This window comes from Procambarus clarkii, chromosome 40 (assembly GCF_040958095.1).
Source record: "Procambarus clarkii isolate CNS0578487 chromosome 40, FALCON_Pclarkii_2.0, whole genome shotgun sequence".
In the NCBI taxonomy this organism is placed as follows: Eukaryota; Metazoa; Arthropoda; class Malacostraca; order Decapoda; family Cambaridae; genus Procambarus; species Procambarus clarkii.
This window is the reverse complement of record NC_091189.1, coordinates 15,202,789-15,223,180: the sequence shown is the minus strand read 5'-3', so window position 1 is coordinate 15,223,180 and position 20,392 is coordinate 15,202,789. Positions and strand designations below refer to the sequence as shown.

General features: G+C 52.7%; 1 protein-coding gene and 1 long non-coding RNA gene across 2 annotated transcripts in view; both read left to right on the top strand.

Annotated features, from left to right (window-relative positions):
- Positions 1–6,083: 6,083 nt before the first annotated feature.
- LOC138372802 (uncharacterized) lies at positions 6,084–7,481 on the top strand. Its single transcript, XM_069338458.1, has one exon. The coding sequence runs from the start codon at positions 6,084–6,086 to the stop codon at positions 7,479–7,481; it is 1,398 nt and encodes a 465-aa protein (XP_069194559.1).
- Positions 7,482–10,183: 2,702 nt separating this feature from the next.
- The window catches only part of LOC138372937 (uncharacterized), a 267,880-nt gene continuing 257,671 nt past the window's right edge, over positions 10,184–20,392 (top strand). The window contains exon 1 of the long non-coding RNA XR_011231012.1: positions 10,184–10,456. This is a non-coding gene — a long non-coding RNA (uncharacterized lncRNA). The remainder of the gene's footprint in view (positions 10,457–20,392) is intronic.

Sequence of the window (20,392 nt, the reverse complement as noted above, 5' to 3'; positions counted from 1 at the left end):
CTACGAGTGGCAGACACGGAACGGGACTAGAGAAGGCCGGGGAGCGGGTGTAAGGGAGAGCAGAGCAGCAGCAGCGCCGGGCAGACAGGACGGAATACGGGAAGAGGAGAATGGGAATCTCAGAACACTGGATGAACAACATAGGCCTACTGATTTTTCAGCCTTCCGCCAAATATGACAAAAAAAATATTGCTCGAACAAAAAGAGGCAGTTGAACCATTTCCTCCAGGAAGGTTCTTCTTGAGCCAAGATTCATTAGCTACGATTTCAAGAGCTCGGCTCTTAGGGGGAGAGAGTTAGTCACGGAGGCTGCTTGCAGGCAGTCATATCCATTACAATTCGTATGGGGCCAGGATCCATCATGCTCTTACGTATACATTTACGAAACCTGTACATCTTTCCGCGATCGTGGCAGCTTGGTCTGTATTTATCAAACAGTTTACGAGTTTTGAAACTTCGCAGTTCAAGGTTATTGTTGTTGCAGACAACCGCTTAGTGCCTCGGAGCGTCTAAACCTTTTAATAATCAGCCACCATGTTTGAGGAAAGATGTACAGATTTCGTAAGTGGACACGTAAAGGCTTGATGGTTCCTGGTCCGTACGAATTGTAATGGATATGATTGACTGCGAACAGCTGTTAGAAATAGTCTTACTGATCAAATTGTCACAAAGAGTAGAACTCTGGAAAGCAACTACACGAAATAAGGTAAGCTCCAGGAAATTTATTCATCTAGTTGTATTCACCTAGTTGTGCTTGCGGGGGTTGAGCTCTGCTCTTTCGGCCCGCCTCTCAACTGTCAATCAACTGTTTCTAACTACTACTACTACCTTTTTTTTTCCACACCACACACACACCCCAGGAAGCAGCCCGTGACAGGTGACTAACTCCCAGGTACCTATTTACTGCTAGGTAACAGGAGCATAGGGTGAAAGAAACTCTGCCCATTGTTTTCTCGCCGGCGCCCGGGATCGAACCCGGGACCACAGGATAACGCGTCCAGCATGCTGTCCGCTCGGCCACCGGGCGAGTGTGTGTGTGTGAGAGAGAGAGAGAGAGAGAGAGAGAGAGAGAGAGAGAGAGAGAGAGAGAGAGAGAGAGAGAGAGAGAGAGAGAGAGAGAGAGATTGTTACTGTTAACTTCAAACAGTCTGCCGTCGGACTCTCTCTCCAACATCCGGGCTACTGTTAAACCGACTAGAACACAAGAACACAATAAATAGGGGAACTGCAACAGGTCTATTGACTATACGAGGCAGCTCCTATGTATATCCACCCAGAATCATTCATATATATATATATATATATATATATATATATATATATATATATATATATATTAATGTGTGTGTGTGTGTGTGTGTATATATATAACCTGCGCTTGAAACCATCCAGAGGCCCCCACGTCTATCTTGTTACCGCTAATCTGTTCCACAAATCAACAACCCTGTTTCCAAACCAGTATCTGCCCCAGGTCTTTCCTGAATGTAAAGTTCTCTAGTTTACATGAAGGTGTGTGTGTGTGTGTTTACTAGTTGTGTTTTTACGGGGGTTGAGCTTTGCTCTTTCGGCCCGCCTCTCAACTGTCAATCAACTGTTTACTAACTACTTTTTTTTTTTTTTTTTTTTTTCCACACCCCACACACACCCCAGGAAGCAGCCCGTGACAGCTGACTAACTCCCAGGTACCTATTTACTGCTAGGTAACAGGGGCATTCCGGGTGAAAGAAACTTTGCCCATTTGTTTCTGCCTCGTGCGGGAATCGAACCCGCGCCACAGAATTACGAATCCCGCGCGCTATCCACCAGGCTACGAGGCCCCCCGTAGTGTGTGTGTGTGTGTGTGTGTGTGTGTGTGTGTGTGTGTGTGTGTGTGTGTTTACGTGTACATGTACATGTACTGGGTGCTCGTCATACATATGTAGTGGTTATGTAAATATAACACTCGCGTATCGTCTTGCTTCACTAAAATATTACAGAGCTGATTACTCTGGAGGTGACTGTTGTCGGCGGCTTTGTGGTGACACCATACACACTCGAGGGAGGGAGACACACACACACACACACACACACGCGCGCATGATCACAACCTACAAAATCCTCAGAGGAATCGACCGGGTAAACAAGGATAAACTATTCAACACTGGTGGGACGCGAACAAGGGGACACAGGTGGAAACTGAGTACCCACATGAGCCACAGAGACGTTAGAAGGAACTTTTTCAGTATCAGAGTAGTTAACGGATGGAATGCACTAGGCAGTAATGTGATGGAGGCTGACTCCATACACAGTTTTAAATGTAGATATGATAGAGCCCAGTAGGCTCAGGAATCTGTACACCAGTTGATTGACAGTTGAGAGGCGGGACCAAAGAGCCAAAGCTCAACCCCCGCAAGCACAAATAGGTGAGTACAAATAGGTGAGTACACACACACACACGTATACACACACAGGTATACACACACACGTATACACACACACACACGTATATACACACACAGGTATACACACACACACACATTCACTCAATAAATCATTCGTACATAGATGAGGTGTATGTGTGTGTACACAATAAGAAGAGTGTAACAAGTGGTCCTGGCCGATGTGAAGAGTGTAAACAATAAGGCCTTTTAGAGCACCACCACAGTGATCCTCCCGTGTGAGTGTGTTGGGTGAGTGTGAGTGTGTTGGGTGAGTGTGAGTGTGTTGGGTGAGTGTGAGTAGTGTACTGTATTCCCCTCCTCCTGGTGCTGACTCGGCCAAGCGCCCAGTTAAACCATATATCCCCAATGGTGACCTGGGTAACTTTTGATCACAACCAGAACCAGGCAAGATTCATTTACGAAACCTGTACATCATTCCTGAATCATTGCGTCTTTGTTTATCTTGACTAAACAGTCTGTGAGCTCCGAAGCGCTGCGAGGTTGTTAATAACAGTAATAACCTTGGGTTGTGAGGTTACAGACTTAAGCCGCCGTGATCGATGAAAGATGTACAGGTTTCGTAAGTGGACCCGTAAATTTGTTTCATGAATCCTGGCCCTCAGCTGGTGGTCAGGTGGGCCATCCTGGAGTAAAGAAACATTCATTAACTCACCTTTTATTCGTTTATGGCCGGTTCGCCCTGGAACACCAGGGCGAACCGGCCATAAGGTTCGGCCATAACCGGCGAACCTCCCCCCCCCTCCCCCCCCCCCTCAAAAAAAAACCGCAGATTTGAACGCTGGCAAAACGTTCCTTTCCCGAGGTAAAATTGAGGCACTTAAACCGACCACCTGAAAAAGAGAACCGGTGTAATGAAAACAAATGACTGGTGAGATGCGCACAGGTGTGCCACCACGCGGGGAATCTGTCCGGTAAATTCTTTAAAAATAATGAACTTAGTAAGTTAAATTTTATTCGGTGGCTTACTAACCTGTTTTGACAGTGGCACAAGTGCCTGGTGTTGACAGCGGTCACCTGAACGTGGTGGAAGCTTTAGCGTAGGGTTTTTTTTTAGGTTGTTAGTCTGGTGGAAGCTTGGGAGGTTGTGGTAACACGCTAAGGCGATTTGGGTGGGGGGTGGGGGGGGGGTGTTAGGCCTATTACTGAAAAATGGGAAAAAGGATTGTTTGTAAAAGCATGCGTTTGCCGGACCAACCGGGCTACGGTTGATTATGTGGGCCTGCGGGCCGCTGCAAGCAACAGCCTGTTGGACCAAGCTCTCACAAGTCGAACCTGGCCTCGGGCCGGGCTTGGTAAGTAGAAGAACTCCCAGAACCCCATCAACCAGGTATCAACCAGGTTTCATTTTTATTTTGCGCGTCTTGGCTTTAGCTGAGGCGTGATCCCCCCTACAGCCTCGTGTCGTCATTAGGCCTTCTCCAGGGCTCTGTGCGCCTGTGTTCTCACGTTGTCTCAGACAATTTGTGCTGCTGAGCTCTGCCGTCGGTGCTTGACTCAATCACACGTGAGCCTTAATGTTGCAGTTGAGAATACAACGTGTTGGACTGGGGACACAAGTCTGTCCTGGGTTCGAACCCTGCACCATACTTTAGCATACAGTGTCTCTGTGATTGCCGTGCGTGGCAGTGTGGTGGTCACTCTCAGCAACAGGTATCCGTGTCGTGATTTATTCTGTAATGCTGAAAAGTTTGTTTTTTATAGATTTCCTGTTGATGGGGGACAGGAAGCCTGCACTTGGGCTTTCCGAGATCCTTCATCCCTAGGCCGACTACTGATCCGTCCTCAGGATGCAACCCACAACAGTTGCCTAACTCCCTGGTAGTTATTTAACTGCTAGGTGAACAGAGGCATTAGGTGTAAGGTCCCTCCGTGTCAGTAGTTGGCTTAGAATCTAGGATGCAAAACACAATAAGTTGCCTAGCACCTAGGTATCTAAGGAAAGGAAGCGTGCCCAACCGTTTATGTTCTACCTGGGATTGAACCCGGGTCCCTCGGTTGCGAGCCAAGGACATTGACTACTGAACCACAGGACTAAAAGTGGTCTAGAGTCAGCACCTGCAGCTGCTGTGTATGTCCTTGACCCCTGTAGCTTCTGGGTCGAGTATAGCTCACGTAATTAAGATGGTGATTTTCTTACAGTGTCTCATTGCCGCGGTAACCTACCGTGAGCTAGTTGGTGTGGCTTGTGATGGTGATCGGGTCGAGACTGTGATGGTGTAACTGTGAACGTGAGGGGAGGGGTGAGGGGTTAGGGGTGTAGGTACGGTGTTGACCGTGACTGGGCCCCAGCTGGTGGGTACCGTGGCCGAGCTCCTCGCCTACACGGTACATGCAGGATCACCCCTATCGATTTTGTCCACGTCAAGCGCTGTTCGCCAAGGTCAGGGCTACTTGAAATGTAATATATATTTACGGTGCTTGGTGTGAGGGGGGGGGGGGTCGTTGCTGTGCCTTGTCTAGTCTCGGGGCTGGCGTGAGGCCCTACGCTGCGGGAAGCAGCAGCTCGCCTGATCTAGAGGCTGGTGTCAGACCTCATGCTACTGGAGGGAGCAGACCTTTAGACCTTGGGGGCTGGTGTCAGGGGGCCCCACACTGCAGGAGGGAGCAGCCTGTCCAGCCTTTGGTGGGGCTGGCGCCGTCAGCCTCGCTGGAAAATGGCCATCTCACACACGGGCCTCATTAAACGCTAAATCTTGCTGGAATTTACCCGGTAATTCCCGCCAGATGCTACCAGGGCGGAGGGGATTGTGGGGATGAAGGAGGGGGGAGGAGGAGGAGGAGGAGGAAGAGAAACAGTAAAGATGAAGTATGCAGAAGGGAGAGGCTGGGAGGTGAGTATGGTCCTCAGAAGTAATCTACTGTGGATTTGGGAAGAAGAATGAACTTTGAGTTATGGGACGTGCTGTTGCTTCGCTAAGTGATGCTACTTTCTGGGGGTTTGTTTTAGGGCGCAACTATACCGGCTTCCCTCTTTGTGTATGATCTAATTTGTATACAAATAATGCCATGGAAACTGCATTGCCTCACGTGGGCATGGAAACATCTCTGGTACAAGCTCTCGCTTAGGTATTAGTAATGTAAATAACATCATAAAACAGAAAAGAGAGAGAGAGAGAGAGAGAGAGAGAGAGAGAGAGAGAGAGAGAGAGAGAGAGAGAGAGAGAGAGAGAGAGAGGGAGAGAGGGAGAATCATTAACGGGAGAAAGAGAGGAGAAGGCAAGGAAGGGAACCGATCTGGGATGAAGGGTCCGGGAGGGACAGAGATCCCTTAAACCCGATGTAATTTGTCAACGTCGCGCTCGTCCCCCTGGAACTGAGCAGCGCTGGGAGGGGAAGGAACGGGTATAAGGAATAAGGGAGAGAGAGAGAGAGCGCCAGAGAGAACGAAAGAGAGCGAGAGAGAACGAGAACAGAGACGTCTAAGCGTTTCGCAAAAAGAAAAGGACGCAGGAAAAGTTGCGAGAGGTTAGATAACAAAAAAAAAAAAAATGATAAAATAATGTAGGGGCAAAACAATGCCTGGTCCTGGTAGATGGTCACACATAATACTTAGAATTATTAGAATGTTACAATGATACATATATATTATTTTTGACCCGTGAATCCAGGTCCGGAAACTGAGCTTTGTAAGGCTTGGGGATAATGTTTATATTTTGGAGACTCTCCGTCCCCCCCCTTCCCTCTCTTCCTCTTCCACACCCCTCCCTCTTCCTCCCTAGGAGACCGTCAACATCTTCCCCAGGAGACCATCAACATCCTCCCCAGGAGACCATCAACATCCTCCCCAGGAGACCGTCAACATCCTTCCCAGGAGGCCGTCAACATCCTCCACAGGAGGCCGTCAACATCCTCCCCAGGAGACCATCAACATCCTCCCCAGGAGACCATCAACATCCTCCCCAGGAGACCATCAACATCCTCCCCAGGAGACCATCAACATCCTCCCCAGGAGACCATCAACATCCTCCCCAGGAGACCGTCAACATCCTCCCCAGGAGACCGTCAACTTCCTCCTCAGGAGACCATCAACATCCTCCCCAGGAGACCATCAACATCCTCCCCAGGAGACCGTCAACATCCTCCCCAGGAGACCATCAACATCCTCCCCAGAAGACCATCAACATCCTCCCCAGGAGACCATCAACATCCTCCCCAGAAGACCATCAACATCCTCCCCAGGAGACCATCAACATCCTCCCCAGGAGACCATCAACATCCTCCCCAGGAGACCATCAACATCCTCCCCAGGAGACCATTAACATCCTCCCCAGGAGACCATCAACATCCTCCCCAGGAGACCATCAACATCCTCCCCAGGAGACCATTAACATCCTCCCCAGGAGACCATTAACATCCTCCCCAGGAGACCATCAACATCCTCCCCAGGAGACCGTCAACATCCTCCCCAGGAGACCGTCAACTTCCTCCTCAGGAGACCATCAACATCCTCCCCAGGAGACCATCAACATCCTCCCAGGAGACCATCACATCCTCCCCCAGGAGACCATCAACATCCTCCCCAGGAGACCGTCAACATCCTCCCTAGGAGACCATCAACATCCTCCCCAGGAGACCATCAACATCCTCCCCAGGAGACCATCAACATCCTCCCCAGGAGACCATCAACATCCTCCCCAGGAGACCATCAACATCCTCCCCAGGAGACCGTCAACTTCCTCCCCAGGAGACCATCAACATCCTCCCCAGAAGACCATCAACATCCTCCCCAGGAGACCATTAACATCCTCCCCAGGAGACCATCAACATCCTCCCCAGAAGACCGTCAACATCCTCCCTAGGAGACCGTCAACATCCTCCCCAGGAGACCGTCAACATCCTCCCCAGGAGACCATCAACATCCTCCCCAGGAGACCGTCAACATCCTCCCTAGGAGACCGTCAACATCCTCCCCAGGAGACCGTCAACATCCTCCCCAGGAGACCGTCACCATCCTCCCCAGGAGACCATCAACATCCTCCCCAGAAGACCATCAAAATCCTCCCCAGGAGACCATCAACATCCTCCCCAGGAGACCATTAACATCCTCCCCAGGAGACCATCAACATCCTCCCCAGAAGACCGTCAACATCCTCCCTAGGAGACCGTCAACATCCTCCCCAGGAGACCGTCAACATCCTCTCCAGGAGACCGTCAACATCCTCCCCAGGAGACCGTCAACATCCTCCCCAGGAGACCGTCAACATCCTCCCCAGGAGACCGTCAACATCCTCCCCAGGAGACCGTCAACATCCTCCCCAGGAGACCATCAACATCCTCCCCAGGAGACCATCAACATCCTCCCCTGGAGACCATTAACATCCTCCCCAGGAGACCGTCAACATCCTCCCCAGGAGACCGTCAACATCCTCCCCAGGAGACCGTCAACATCCTCCCCAGGAGACCGTCAACATCCTCCCCAGGAGACCATCAACATCCTCCCCAGGAGACCATCAACATCCTCCCCAGGAGACCATCAACATCCTCCTCATGCTCCCCCACTTTCTCCCTAGAAGACTATCAACATCCCCCCCCTCACTACCTCCCCAGGAGACCATCAACATCCTCCCCAGGAGACCATCAACATCCTCCCCAGGAGACCATCAACATCCTCCCCAGGAGACCATCAACATCCTCCCCATGCTCCCCCACTTTCTCCCTAGAAGACTATCAACATCCCCCCCCCTCACTACCTCCCCAGGAGACCATCAACTTCCTCCCCAGGAGACCATCAACATCCCCCCCTCCCCACCCCTCCGTACTCTCCATACAATAGCTCTGTGATGGTTTTCCATTGATATCAAGGGGGATCATAAGCTTCGGCGCTGGAATTCCTGATCAGGTGTAGTGTGAGCGGGGCGTCCGTGGGGAAAGATTGGTCCATATTGTTGTGTAGGGGGAGTGTCGGGGTTTATGGTATTGCCAGGACAACACGCCGCGACAAGGGGGCTGCCTTTCGGGGGGGCTGGGTCTCTGGGGCACATTGGCGGGGCGGTCGCCAGAAGGGGGCATGCAAGGGGGGGGGGGGGTCTGGTCCCTAGGGCATATTGGAGGGGAGTGCCTTTGGGGAATTGGTTTCTCTGGCATACGGGAGGGGTTGGGGGAGGGGGTTCTGGTCTCTTTGGGCACACTGAAGGGGGCGTGGTATATCACCTGGGGATATACTATATCACCTTGGGGAGGACTTTCCTGCTCATGAGTAATGCACTGAATGCTCTTCCATGGATGATGTACTTAGCGCTCCCCATGGATGATGTACTGAGCGCTCCCCATGGATGATGTACTGGGTGCTAGCCATGCAGCCCAACCTTCAAATAGACAGTACGGTTTAATACTAAATGTAATAAGTACAATCCTGACTATCGGCATAGTACATAAATACACTTAATCGTCAACGTCGCACCAAAATATTGTGAATATTAGAGTTTACCTGAAAAGCTGTATAGGAAACCACGACCTAACCTAACCTAACCTAACCTAACCTAACCTAACCTAACCTTGGGAGTGTAGGAGGACAAGCATGTAAGTAGCATTTATTGTTTCTTAATTACAGTTAGCACTTAACCTATAGCTATATTGATATTACAATTTTATAAATCAAATAAAACAAAACTAAAGTCTTTAAATAAATTATAAAGTAACAGGATATTTTCAAATTTTGTGTAAAATCTCTATTGTTTAATAAAACTGAAAAAAACATTCTTTTCATTTAAAACTTGTGTATATAGAATTGAACACGAAAACTTCAACCTAAAAAATTTGAGTGTATTAACACAAAATTAGGAGAATATATGGGGGGGGGGGGGTAAATGTAACAGCACAATGAAGTGTATTTATGTACTATGCAGACAGTCAGGAATGTACTTATTACATTTAGTATTAAAACGTAGAGTCTATTCGGAGGAAGGGTTGCCCCAGGGGTGATGTATGGTGTCCTGCCCATGAATACACGGTATCAAAGCTCTCTTTAAGTACCGGGCCCATCTATGGAGCAGTATTATCCCATCTCTAAAAGCGTGGTATCGAGACATTGGTCTTTATCTGTGGCGGCGTGGTATCGATCCTGGCGAGGGTGTGGTATTGGGTGCCCCCACACGTCCCAAGTGGCACCCCTACCAGCCTCTCAGATCACACTTGGTACATGGATTCAACTTTAACTCCGGGTCGTAAAAAATGTGTTGTTGATAAACACAGTCTGAGCTCATGCCCCTGATCAGGCATTACATTCCCCTCCCCCCCTCCCCTCTCCCCTCTCCCCTCTCCCCTCCCCTCTCCCCCACACACATAACCGCTTCTCCACGTAGATTTTTTAATACCTAGATGGTCACAATTATTTTTTTTTTTTTTTTGCTTTTGGTCGCCAGGTTGATTATCCAAATGGATGTACATAATGAGAGTAACTGGATTATACTGCGTGGAATTGTTGCCGTCCGTCTGGCGCGGTCTGGCAACTCCAAGCTGATGTCACGGCAGAAAATTAATCGCCAGGAATTGTGTTTGACGACTATGGGAGTTTTCTCTCCCATGGTCGTCGCTGGTGATGAGGGTGGGAGTGACGACACGGCCCCACACCTCCCCCACACTTGTCACTTGTCTTCAATACCTTCACGGGATTATAATCGATTAATATAACCGGTGGTAGTGGGGGTGGTGTGTGGTGGGAGGGGGGGGGGCGGTGAGAAGATGCCAAGGAAAGCCGAGGTGGTGTTGGGTTGGTTGGACGGTCGTGTGGTTGTCTTGTTGATGTTTATGGCCGTAAACTGGCTTCCTTCTTGATAACATGTTTACTGGAGCCGTGTGCTCCACTCCATCACCTGTTACCACGGTATCAAGACTGGTCATAATTGATTACGTGCACGGGGGAAAACATTCATTAGGAATTCCAATTACACTGCTTCAAAACACCTCGCTATAAATTCCTCCGCCGTCAACACTCTCCCCCGCCAGTGTTTGAAGTGGATACCCGATCACGCGTGAGAAAAACACGGAACTGACGGCTCTAAGGCCTGACAAGTGTTGTAAGTCATTATTAAGATTAAGTTACAGAGCCAGCAGTCAGGCTTGCTTCTTAACTAGTATGGAGTGGAGGGGCAACCCCCCCCCCGGCTCCTACCACCCCCCCCCCCACCTCGTAACTAGCGAAGGGTAACTGGGAGGGAGGCCGGGTCCTCCTCCCACTCCGCCTCCCAACACACGCTACTTGAGCTCTTAAGTGGTAGACAACCTCCACAACGTGACTTATCCCGTCTAAGTTATGTCGTTACGTTCTTAAAGTTGTGGAGGGCTTGTGTCGTAATTACAGGTCTCTTTCTTTACATGTCACTCTAATAGATACATATTAAAGTGACATGTAAAAGGACCTTTTTTTCGAATGCTTTCCTTGTCAGTCCATTATATATATATATATATAATATATTATAATATTATATATATATAATATATATATATTATAATATATAATATATATATTATAATATATATATATATATATATATATATATATATATATATATATATATATATATATATATATATATATATATTTTTTTTTTTTTTATTAGTATATTTTGGTAGCAGTCTTTCCTGTAGACATATATTATTAAATATGACCGAAAAAGTAAGATTAATAATTCTAACACGAATTTTCTCAATCTTTCGTACATTTCTTTTCACTGTTGGTGGTAATTCAAAAATCAATTCTCCAAAATTCATTTTTATTTCTAGTCTACAAATAAAAATATTAAATAAAATAGTCTACAAAAATAAAAATGAATTTTGGAGAATTGATTTTTGAATTACCACCAACAGTGAAAAGAAATGTACGAAAGATTGAGAAAATTCGTGTTAGAATTATTAATCTAACTAATTATTAATCTAATTAATTATTAATTAATATATATATATCTCTCTCTCTCTCTCTCTCTCTCTCTCTCTCTCTATATATATATATATATATATATATATATATATATATATATATATATATATATATATATATATATATATATATATATATATATATATATATATAAATGTTTTTTATATTGTAAAGATGCAGAATTTTCAGCCAAAGGACATTTAAATACTTAAAGAGTCTTCGGGATGATTAATATTTGGGATGATGAACGGCGCTTACGCAGGGTGCACGCCACGCCCCTAACAAGCCGTCGGGAACAGCAACAGCAACAGCAACAGAACAGTGGGGAAACAAAAAGCAAGTGAGAGTCGCCCGTGTCACTACTAGTTCAACACCCCATTTAGGATGTCTTGGGGCGTGGGTTAGACTCGCCAGCAGCGTCTGGTGGTCGTCCTTAGAACACTAGGAGGAGACATGCCCGGGTGGGCATGTACATAAAGTACATCAAATTCATAAAAGTACATAAAGTACATAAAATCAACCAGGTCGGGGCGGGGCATCTCTCCTCTCTGAAGCACCCCGAAGAGAACATAACTTTTGTTATGTTCAAACTGGCCTTGACTTTTGGGGTCCAGCTAGTAAATACAACATACTGTATGGAAACATAAATACAAACATATACATACATAATACATACATACGCGAACAAGCCTGAATGGTCCGCAGGCATATATGCAACTGAAAACTGATACATACATACATGTGTGGCGTGGGAAGGTGGTGGACATGTGTGTGGTGGTTAAGGGCCAGGCAAGAGGTGGGAGGTTAGTGTGGTGGTGATTAGCGGACGGAGAGGCATAATGAGATCGTAATTGCGTTGTGCTGGTGAGAAACAAATGTGTGGAGAGCGAGAGAGAGAGAGCGGGATTAGAGAAGCTTAGGAGTGAATGAGGCTGTCACAAGGAGAACGAGTGAGATAAACAGCAGGTGAGGAGAGAAGAATGGGGGGTTAATGAGGGGGAGTAGGGGGGGGGGGCGAGGGAGTAGGAGGACACACTTTCAACGTCCAAAACGTCATCAGGGAGAACAAATGAGGACTGAGTGTAATGACCTCGGCCTTTGGACCACTTGGACCATCGGAGATCGAACGCCGACCCTGCAAGGAGCGATGACGTTACTGTAGCGACTAGCCCAAATAAGAGTACCACATAGCACGTTGCACCATCGGAGATCGAACGCCGACCCTGCAAGGAGCGATGACGTTACTGTAGCGACCAGTCCAAACAAGAGTACCACATAGCGCGCCATTACCTCTCCCGGCAGGAATAAATGGTATTCGCCAACGTCAAATGTCTCTGCAACGGGCTCCTCGCGCCAGCCAGAGATACTCTTGTTGTGTGCATAATTAATCACCCAGCCCATCATTCTCATCTTTCCACACACAGCAACACAATTAACCTCGACTCCTCGTCGTCTGAGCCAACGACCCCCCCCCCCCCCCCGACGAAAACAAGACTTCAGAAGCCATTGACGAGGCTGACAAAATACTGGCTGGCGTCAGCAGGTGGCTCATAGCCGTGTCAGCCTGGGGACTCGCCATGTAATTATCAGGGGGGGAGGGTGGGTGGCTCCTGCTGCTGCTGCTGTGTTTACCTGCTCTTGCAGTGCTGATGATGCTTGCAGTCTGGGCTGCCTTTGCCACACCTGCTGCTGCTGCTGCTGTGTGTTACTGCTGCTGCTGCTGCTGCTGCTGTGTGTGTTACTGCTGTTACTGCTGCTGCTGCTGCTGTGTGTGTTACTGCTGTTACTGCTGCTGCTGTGTGTGTTACTGCTGCTGCTGCTGTTGTTGTTACTGCTGCTGCTGCTGTTACTGCTGCTGCTGTGTGTGTTACTGCTGTTACTGCTGCTGCTGTGTGTGTTACTGCTGTTACTGCTGCTGCTGCTGCTGCTGCTGTGTGTTACTGCTGCTGCTGTGTGTGTTACTGCTGCTGCTGTGTGTGTTACTGCTGCTGCTGTGTGTGTTACTGCTGCTGCTGCTGTGTGTTACTGCTGCTGCTGTGTGTTACTGCTGCTGCTGCTGCTGTGTGTTACTGCTGCTGCTGCTGCTGCTGCTGCTGCTGCTGTGTGTTACTGCTGCTGCTGCTGCTGTGTGTTACTGCTGCTGCTGCTGCTGCTGCTGCTGCTGCTGCTGTGTGTTACTGCTGCTGCTGGTGTTGTCATGCTGCCTCTGCTGCTCTCTCATGCTTTTGTTGTTTGTTTCTCGGTCGTTGGCCTCTTGTTTCTCACACCTGTTATTGTTCACTATCTTTCGTTGCCTGCGTCCTCTCTAGTGTTAACGTTGCCTGCGTCCTCCCTAGTGTTAACGTTGCCTGCGTCCTCTCTAGTGTTAACGTTGCCTGCGTCCTCCCTAGTGTTAACGTTGCCTGCGTCCTCTCTAGTGTTAACGTTGCCTGCGTCCTCTCTAGTGTTAACGTTGCCTGCGTCCTCTCTAGTGCTAACGTTGCCTGCGTCCTCTCTAGTGTTAACGTTGCCTGCGTCCTCTCTAGTGTTAACGTTGCCTGCGTCCTCTCTAGTGTTAACGTTGCCTGCGTCCTCTCTAGTGTTAACGTTGCCTGCGTCCTCCCTAGTGTTAACGTTGCCTGCGTCCTCTCTAGTGTTAACGTTGCCTGCGTCCTCTCTAGTGTTAACGTTGCCTGCGTCCTCTCTAGTGTTAACGTTGCCTGCGTCCTCTAGTGTTAACGTTGCCTGCGTCCTCTCTAGTGTTAACGTTGCCTGCGTCCTCTCTAGTGTTAACGTTGCCTGCGTCCTCCCTAGTGTTAACGTTGCCTGCGTCCTCTCTAGTGTTAACGTTGCCTGCGTCCTCTCTAGTGTTAACGTTGCCTGCGTCCTCTCTAGTGTTAACGTTGCCTGCGTCCTCTCTAGTGTTAACGCTGCCTGCGTCCTCTCTAGTGTTAACGCTGCCTGCGTCCTCTCTAGTGTTAACGTTGCCTGCGTCCTCTCTAGTGTTAACGTTGCCTGCGTCCTCCCTAGTGTTAACGTTGCCTGCGTCCTCTCTAGTGTTAACGTTGCCTGCGTCCTCTCTAGTGTTAACGCTGCCTGCGTCCTCTCTAGTGTTAACGTTGCCTGCGCCCTCTCTAGTGTTAACGTTGCCTGCGTCCTCCCTAGTGTTAACGTTGCCTGCGTCCTCTCTAGTGTTAACGTTGCCTGCGTCCTCTCTAGTGTTAACGCTGCCTGCGTCCTCTCTAGTGTTAACGCTGCCTGCGTCCTCTCTAGTGTTATCTTGAGGTTATCTTGAGATGATTTCGGGGCTTTTTTTTTAGTGTCCCCGCGGCCCGGTCCTCGACCAGGCCTCCACCCCCAGGAAGCAGCCCGTGACAGCTGACTAACATCCAGGTACCTATTTTACTGCTAGGTAACAGGGGCATAGGGTGAAAGAAACTCTGCCCATTGTTTCTCGCCGGCGCCTGGGATCGAACCCAGGACCACAGGATCACAAGTCCAGCGTGCTGTCCGCTCGGCCGACCGGCTCCCTACCGGTCCCTACCGGCTCCCTACCGGTCCTCCCTAGTGTTAACGTTGCCTGCGTCCTCTCTAGTGTTAACGTTGCCTGCGTCCTCTCTAGTGTTAACGTTGCCTGCGTCCTCTCTAGTGTTAACGCTGCCTGCGTCCTCTCTAGTGTTAACGTTGCCTGCGTCCCCTCCAGTGTAAACGTTGCCTGCGTCCTCTCCAGTGTAAATGTTGCCTGCAACCCCTCCAAACTAAACGTTTCCTCCGACCCCCCCTCGAAGTAAACGTTTTCTTTGCCCACCCAGAGTAAACGTTTTATCTGGCCCCCCCCCAAGGTAAACAAACGTTTCTCCAACCACTTCAAAGACAGCGTTTTTTCTCCGTCTCTCCCCTTCCCCCAGATAAGAATCTCTCCGACCCCCCTGGTAAACGTTTACACTCACTCCCGAGAGATAAACGTTTCCTCCGACCGCCCCTGTAACGTCAACGTTTTCTCTCTAATATGACGTCGTAAGCGTCCCCAGCTCTCATCGGTTACGGTAGTTTGGTTTTAAGGGCGTGGGTCAGCCGGAGTGGGCGTGGGTCAGCCGGAGTGGGCGTGGGTCAGCCGGAGTGGGCGTGGGTCAGCCGGAGAGGGCGTGGGTCAGCCGGAGTGGGCGTGCGTCAGCCGGAGAGGGCGTGGGTCAGCCGGAGTGGGCGTGGGTCAGCCGGAGTGGGCGTGGGTCAGCCGGAGTGGGCGTGGGTCAGCCGGAGTGGGCGTGGGTCAGCCGGAGTGGGCGTGGGTCAGCCGGAGTGGGCGTGCGTCACCCGGAGAGGGCGTGGGTCAGCCAGAGAGGGCGTGCGTCAGCCGGAGAGGGCGTGGGTCAGCCGGAGTGGGCGTGCGTCAGCCGGAGAGGGCGTGGGTCAGCCGGAGAGGGCGTGGGTCAGCCGGAGTGGGCGTGCGTCAGCCGGAGAGGGCGTGGGTCAGCCGGAGAGGGCGTGGGTCAGCCGGAGTGGGCGTGCGTCAGCCGGAGTGGGCGTGCGTCAGCCGGAGTGGGCGTGCGTCAGCCGGAGTGGGCGTGCGTCACCCGGAGAGGGCGTGGGTCAGCCGGAGTGGGCGTGGGTCAGCCGGAGAGGGCGTGGGTCAGCCGGAGTGGGCGTGCGTCAGCCGGAGTGGGCGTGCGTCAGCCGGAGTGGGCGTGCGTCACCCGGAGAGGGCGTGGGTCAGCCGGAGAGGGCGTGGGTCAGCCGGAGTGGGCGTGGGTCAGCCGGAGTGGGCGTGCGTCAGCCGGAGTGGGCGTGCGTCAGCCGGAGTGGGCGTGGGTCAGCCGGAGTGGGCGTGGGTCAGCCGGAGAGGGCGTGGGTCAGCCGGAGTGGGCGTGGGTCAGCCGGAGTGGGCGTGGGTCAGCCGGAGAGGGCGTGCGTCAGCCGGAGTGGGCGAGCGTCAGGCGGAGAGGGCGTGGGTCAGCCGGAGTGGGCGTGGGTCAGCCGGAGTGGGCGTGGGTCAGCCGGAGAGGGCGTGCGTCAGCCGGAGAGGGCGTGGGTCAGCCGGAGAGGGCGTGCGTCAGCCGGAGTGGGCGTGCGTCACCCGGAGAGGGCGTGGGTCAGCCGGAGAGGGCGTGCGTCAGCCGGAGAGGGCGTGGGTCAGCCGGAGTGGGCGTGCGTCAGCCGGAGAGGGCGTGGGTCAGCCGGAGAGGGCGTGGGTCAGCCGGAGTGGGCGTGCGTCACCCGGAGAGGGCGTGGGTCAGCCGGAGTGGGCGTGCGTCACCCGGAGAGGGCGTGGGTCAGCCGGAGAGGGCGTGGGTCAGCCGGAGAGGGCGTGGGTCAGCCGGAGAGGGCGTGGGTCAGCCGGAGAGGGCGTGGGTCAGCCGGAGAGGGCGTGGGTCAGCCGGAGAGGGCGTGGGTCAGCCGGAGAGGGCGTGGGTCAGCCGGAGAGGGCGTGGGTCAGCCGGAGTGGGCGTGCGTCAGCCGGAGTGGGCGTGGGTCAGCCGGAGAGGGCGTGGGTCAGCCGGAGAGGGCGTGGGTCAGCCGGAGAGGGCGTGGGTCAGCCGGAGAGGGCGTGGGTCAGCCGGAGTGGGCGTGGGTCAGCCGGAGAGGGCGTGGGTCAGCCGGAGTGGGCGTGCGTCAGCCGGAGAGGGCGTGCGTCAGCCGGAGAGGGCGTGCGTCAGCCGGAGTGGGCGTGCGTCAGCCGGAGTGGGCGTGGGTCAGCCGGAGAGGGCGTGGGTCAGCCGGAGTGGGCGTGCGTCAGCCGGAGAGGGCGTGGGTCAGCAGGAGTGGGCGTGCGTCAGCCGGAGTGGGCGTGGGTCAGCCGGAGAGGGCGTGGGTCAGCCGGAGAGGGCGTGGGTCAGCCGGAGTGGGCGTGTGTCAGCCGGAGAGGGCGTGGGTCAGCCGGAGAGGGCGTGCGTCAGCCGGAGTGGGCGTGCGTCACCCGGAGAGGGCGTGGGTCAGCAGGAGTGGGCGTGCGTCAGCCGGAGAGGGCGTGGGTCAGCAGGAGTGGGCGTGCGTCAGCCGGAGTGGGCGTGGGTCAGCCGGAGAGGGCGTGGGTCAGCCGGAGAGGGCGTGGGTCAGCCGGAGTGGGCGTGCGTCAGCCGGAGAGGGCGTGGGTCAGCCGGAGAGGGCGTGCGTCACCCGGAGTGGGCGTGCGTCACCCGGAGAGGGCGTGGGTCAGCAGGAGTGGGCGTGCGTCAGCCGGAGAGGGCGTGGGTCAGCAGGAGTGGGCGTGCGTCACCCGGAGAGGGCGTGGGTCAGCAGGAGTGGGCGTGCGTCAGCCGGAGAGGGCGTGGGTCAGCCGGAGTGGGCGTGCGTCAGCCGGAGTGGGCGTGCGTCAGCCGGAGAGGGCGTGCGTCAGCCGGAGAGGGCGTGGGTCAGCAGGAGTGGGCGTGCGTCAGCCGGAGAGGGCGTGGGTCAGCAGGAGTCGGCGTGGGTCCGCAGCAGTGGGCGTGGGTTAGCAAGACAGGGTCTGTTAGCGGAAGGGCGAGGGGTCGGTAGAAGGGCGTGGGGTCAGCAGTGGGGCGTGGGGTCAGCAGTGGGGGCGTGGGGTCAGCAGTGGGGCGTGAGGTCGGCAGTGGGGCGTGGGTCGGCAGTGGGGCGTGGGGTCGGCAGTGGGGCGTGGGGTCGGCAGTGGGGCGTGGGGTCGGCAGTGGGGCGTGGGGTCAGCAGTGGGGCTAGGCAGGTCAGAAGGTTCCCGTCACCGCCCAGCTCAGCACTATCACCCTTCTCACTAATGCCCACCGATTGAAGTGGTAATTGCTTTCTTGTGTGGCTTCTGCGGCTGCTGCTGTTGCTCCTGAGGCTGCTGCTTCTGTGTGTTGCTGCTGTTGCTGCTGCTGTGTCTTGCTGTTGCTGCTGCTGTGTCTTGCTGTTGCTCCTGAGGCTGCTGCTGCTGCGTGTGCGTTTCTTCTGCTACTGGTGCCCATGTTTATACTTGTTGCTTGTGTTTTGCTCGTACTTGTACTCTCTGCTTCTCCAAGCTCTGCAGGGATACCTGAAGCCTTTTCTAGTCTGCTGTCTGCTGCACACGAGGGTGTGAATGTGTGTGTGTGTGTGTGTGTGTGCTCACCTATTTGTACTCACCTATTTGTGCTTGCGGGGGATGAGCTTTGGCTCTTTGGTCCCGCCTCTCAACCGTCAATCAACTGTTGTACAGATTCCTGAGCCTACTGGGCTCTTATCATATTTACACTTGAAACTGTGTATGGAGTCAGCCTCCACCACATCACTTCCTGTGCGCGGCAGTGTGTGCGCGTGCGTATGTACGTATCTTGGAGTGTTCCTCACATTCACTAGCCCCCCCCCCCCTTCACACCCCCTCCCCCCTGCTGTGAAATTGATAGCCTTTAGTGTTTATGATAAAAAAATGCTTCTTGCCGTGGCGTTCATTGGTGGGGGTTGACCTGCGCCCTACCTGCAGGTAGAACAGTCAATATTGATCACAGGGACTCGTCCCGATCCTTGGCGGAGTCCTTCGCTCTCCCCCCGCGCCTTCTTGGAGGAAGCTGCACGTAACACGACTCCTTCAGCGTCGAAGTTGCTGAGTGACTGGGGGGAGATTTTTTGTGCATTCTTGTCTATGACTACAAGATGACAAGAGTTGGGGGTCAGTGTCACTGGAGGAGGGTGCCAGGCACCGGTGGGGGATGGTGGGGTGCCAGGCACCGGTAGGGGATGGTGGGGTGCCAGGCACCGGTGGGGGTGGAAGGCACGGTAGGTGAGGGGGCGGGTGGCAGGCACTGAGAGGGAGGGGTGGCGGGGGGTGGCAGGCACTGAGAGGGAGGGGTGGTGGGGTTGGGTGGCGGGGGGTGGCAGGCACTGTGAGGGAGGGGTGGTGGGGTTAGGGGGGGTCGGCGTTGTCCGGTGTTGCTATAGCGACTCGACCACAGCTACGCTGTCCTCCACGCCGTCAATATACTGGAGGAGGAGGTAGTGGTGGAGTGGTGGTGGTGGTGGTGGTAGGGAGGGAGGGAGGGCCAAGGGTGTTGTGGTGGTAGTGGAGTGGTGGTGCTGTGGTGGTGCTCACCTAACAGTGACTGCGGGAGAATTGAGCTCTAGCTCTTTATGCCCCGCCTACAAGTCGCTTTGTTTCTGATGCCTCGGCGAGGCTTACTGACGGTGTTCCCAATTAACTGTTGGTGATGGATGTGGTTTTCACAACTTCCTCTTTTTCAGTACACTACACTTGGTGACCCGTCTTGCTTTCAATTTAAAAAAGGCTGTCCTTGTCCACCTTGCGTAGTTCCCCTCGGGATCTTGTATGCTGTGATCATATCTCGCTTTGTTTCTTTTCCTTCCAAGGGTTGTGAGATTTGGTGCCCTTAAGCAGTCTTCGTAGCTGAGTGGTGGTGGAGTGAGTGGTAGGGGTTTGGTTGTGGTCGGGGATTAGTTGTGGTGGGGAATTGGTTGTGGCAGGGGTTTGGTTGTGGCTGGGGTTTAAGGTTGTGATTGGGGCTGGTTGTGGCAGGGGGTTTGGTTGTGATGGGGGGTTGGTTGCGATAAAGGTTTGGTTGTGGTGCAGGGTGGTTGTATTAGAGAGTTCGTTGTAGTAGGAGTTTGTGGTGGTGGTGGTGGTGGTGGTGGGGGGGAGGACCCAGGAGGGTGTAGAGGGGTGAAAGGGGGGGGGGGGTAGGTAGTGATGAAGGAGGGTGTAGTGATGACCAGTAGAGGTTAGGGTGGAGGAGGTGGTAATAGTTGTGGATCATGTAGTTTGAGAGAGTAGTGGTTGTGGTAGTTGTAAAGGAGATCTACAGAGGTGGTGATGCTGGTTGTAGCAATATCAGTTGTAGCAGCAATAACAGTTGTAACAAGAGTTTAATTCGTACGTTTTTATCTTACCTTACGCGCACGAAGCTGCTTGTTCACCCAGACTGTGATTCCAATGTCAGAATTCGATCAGCAACGTCCAGCGGTGCAGCCAGGAGGCCTGGCCAGAGACCGAGCCGCAGGTACATTGATTCCCGTAAACACCTCAAGTTAACCGGGATCAAAGAGCCGAAACTCAACCCCCCGCAACCACAATTAGGAGAGTACTCAATCCGCTAAAACTTAATATTGCAGTGGATTTATTTCCACTAAAGCATTTAGATATGTACGCATTGAGTGTGCACTTTGAGTGTGA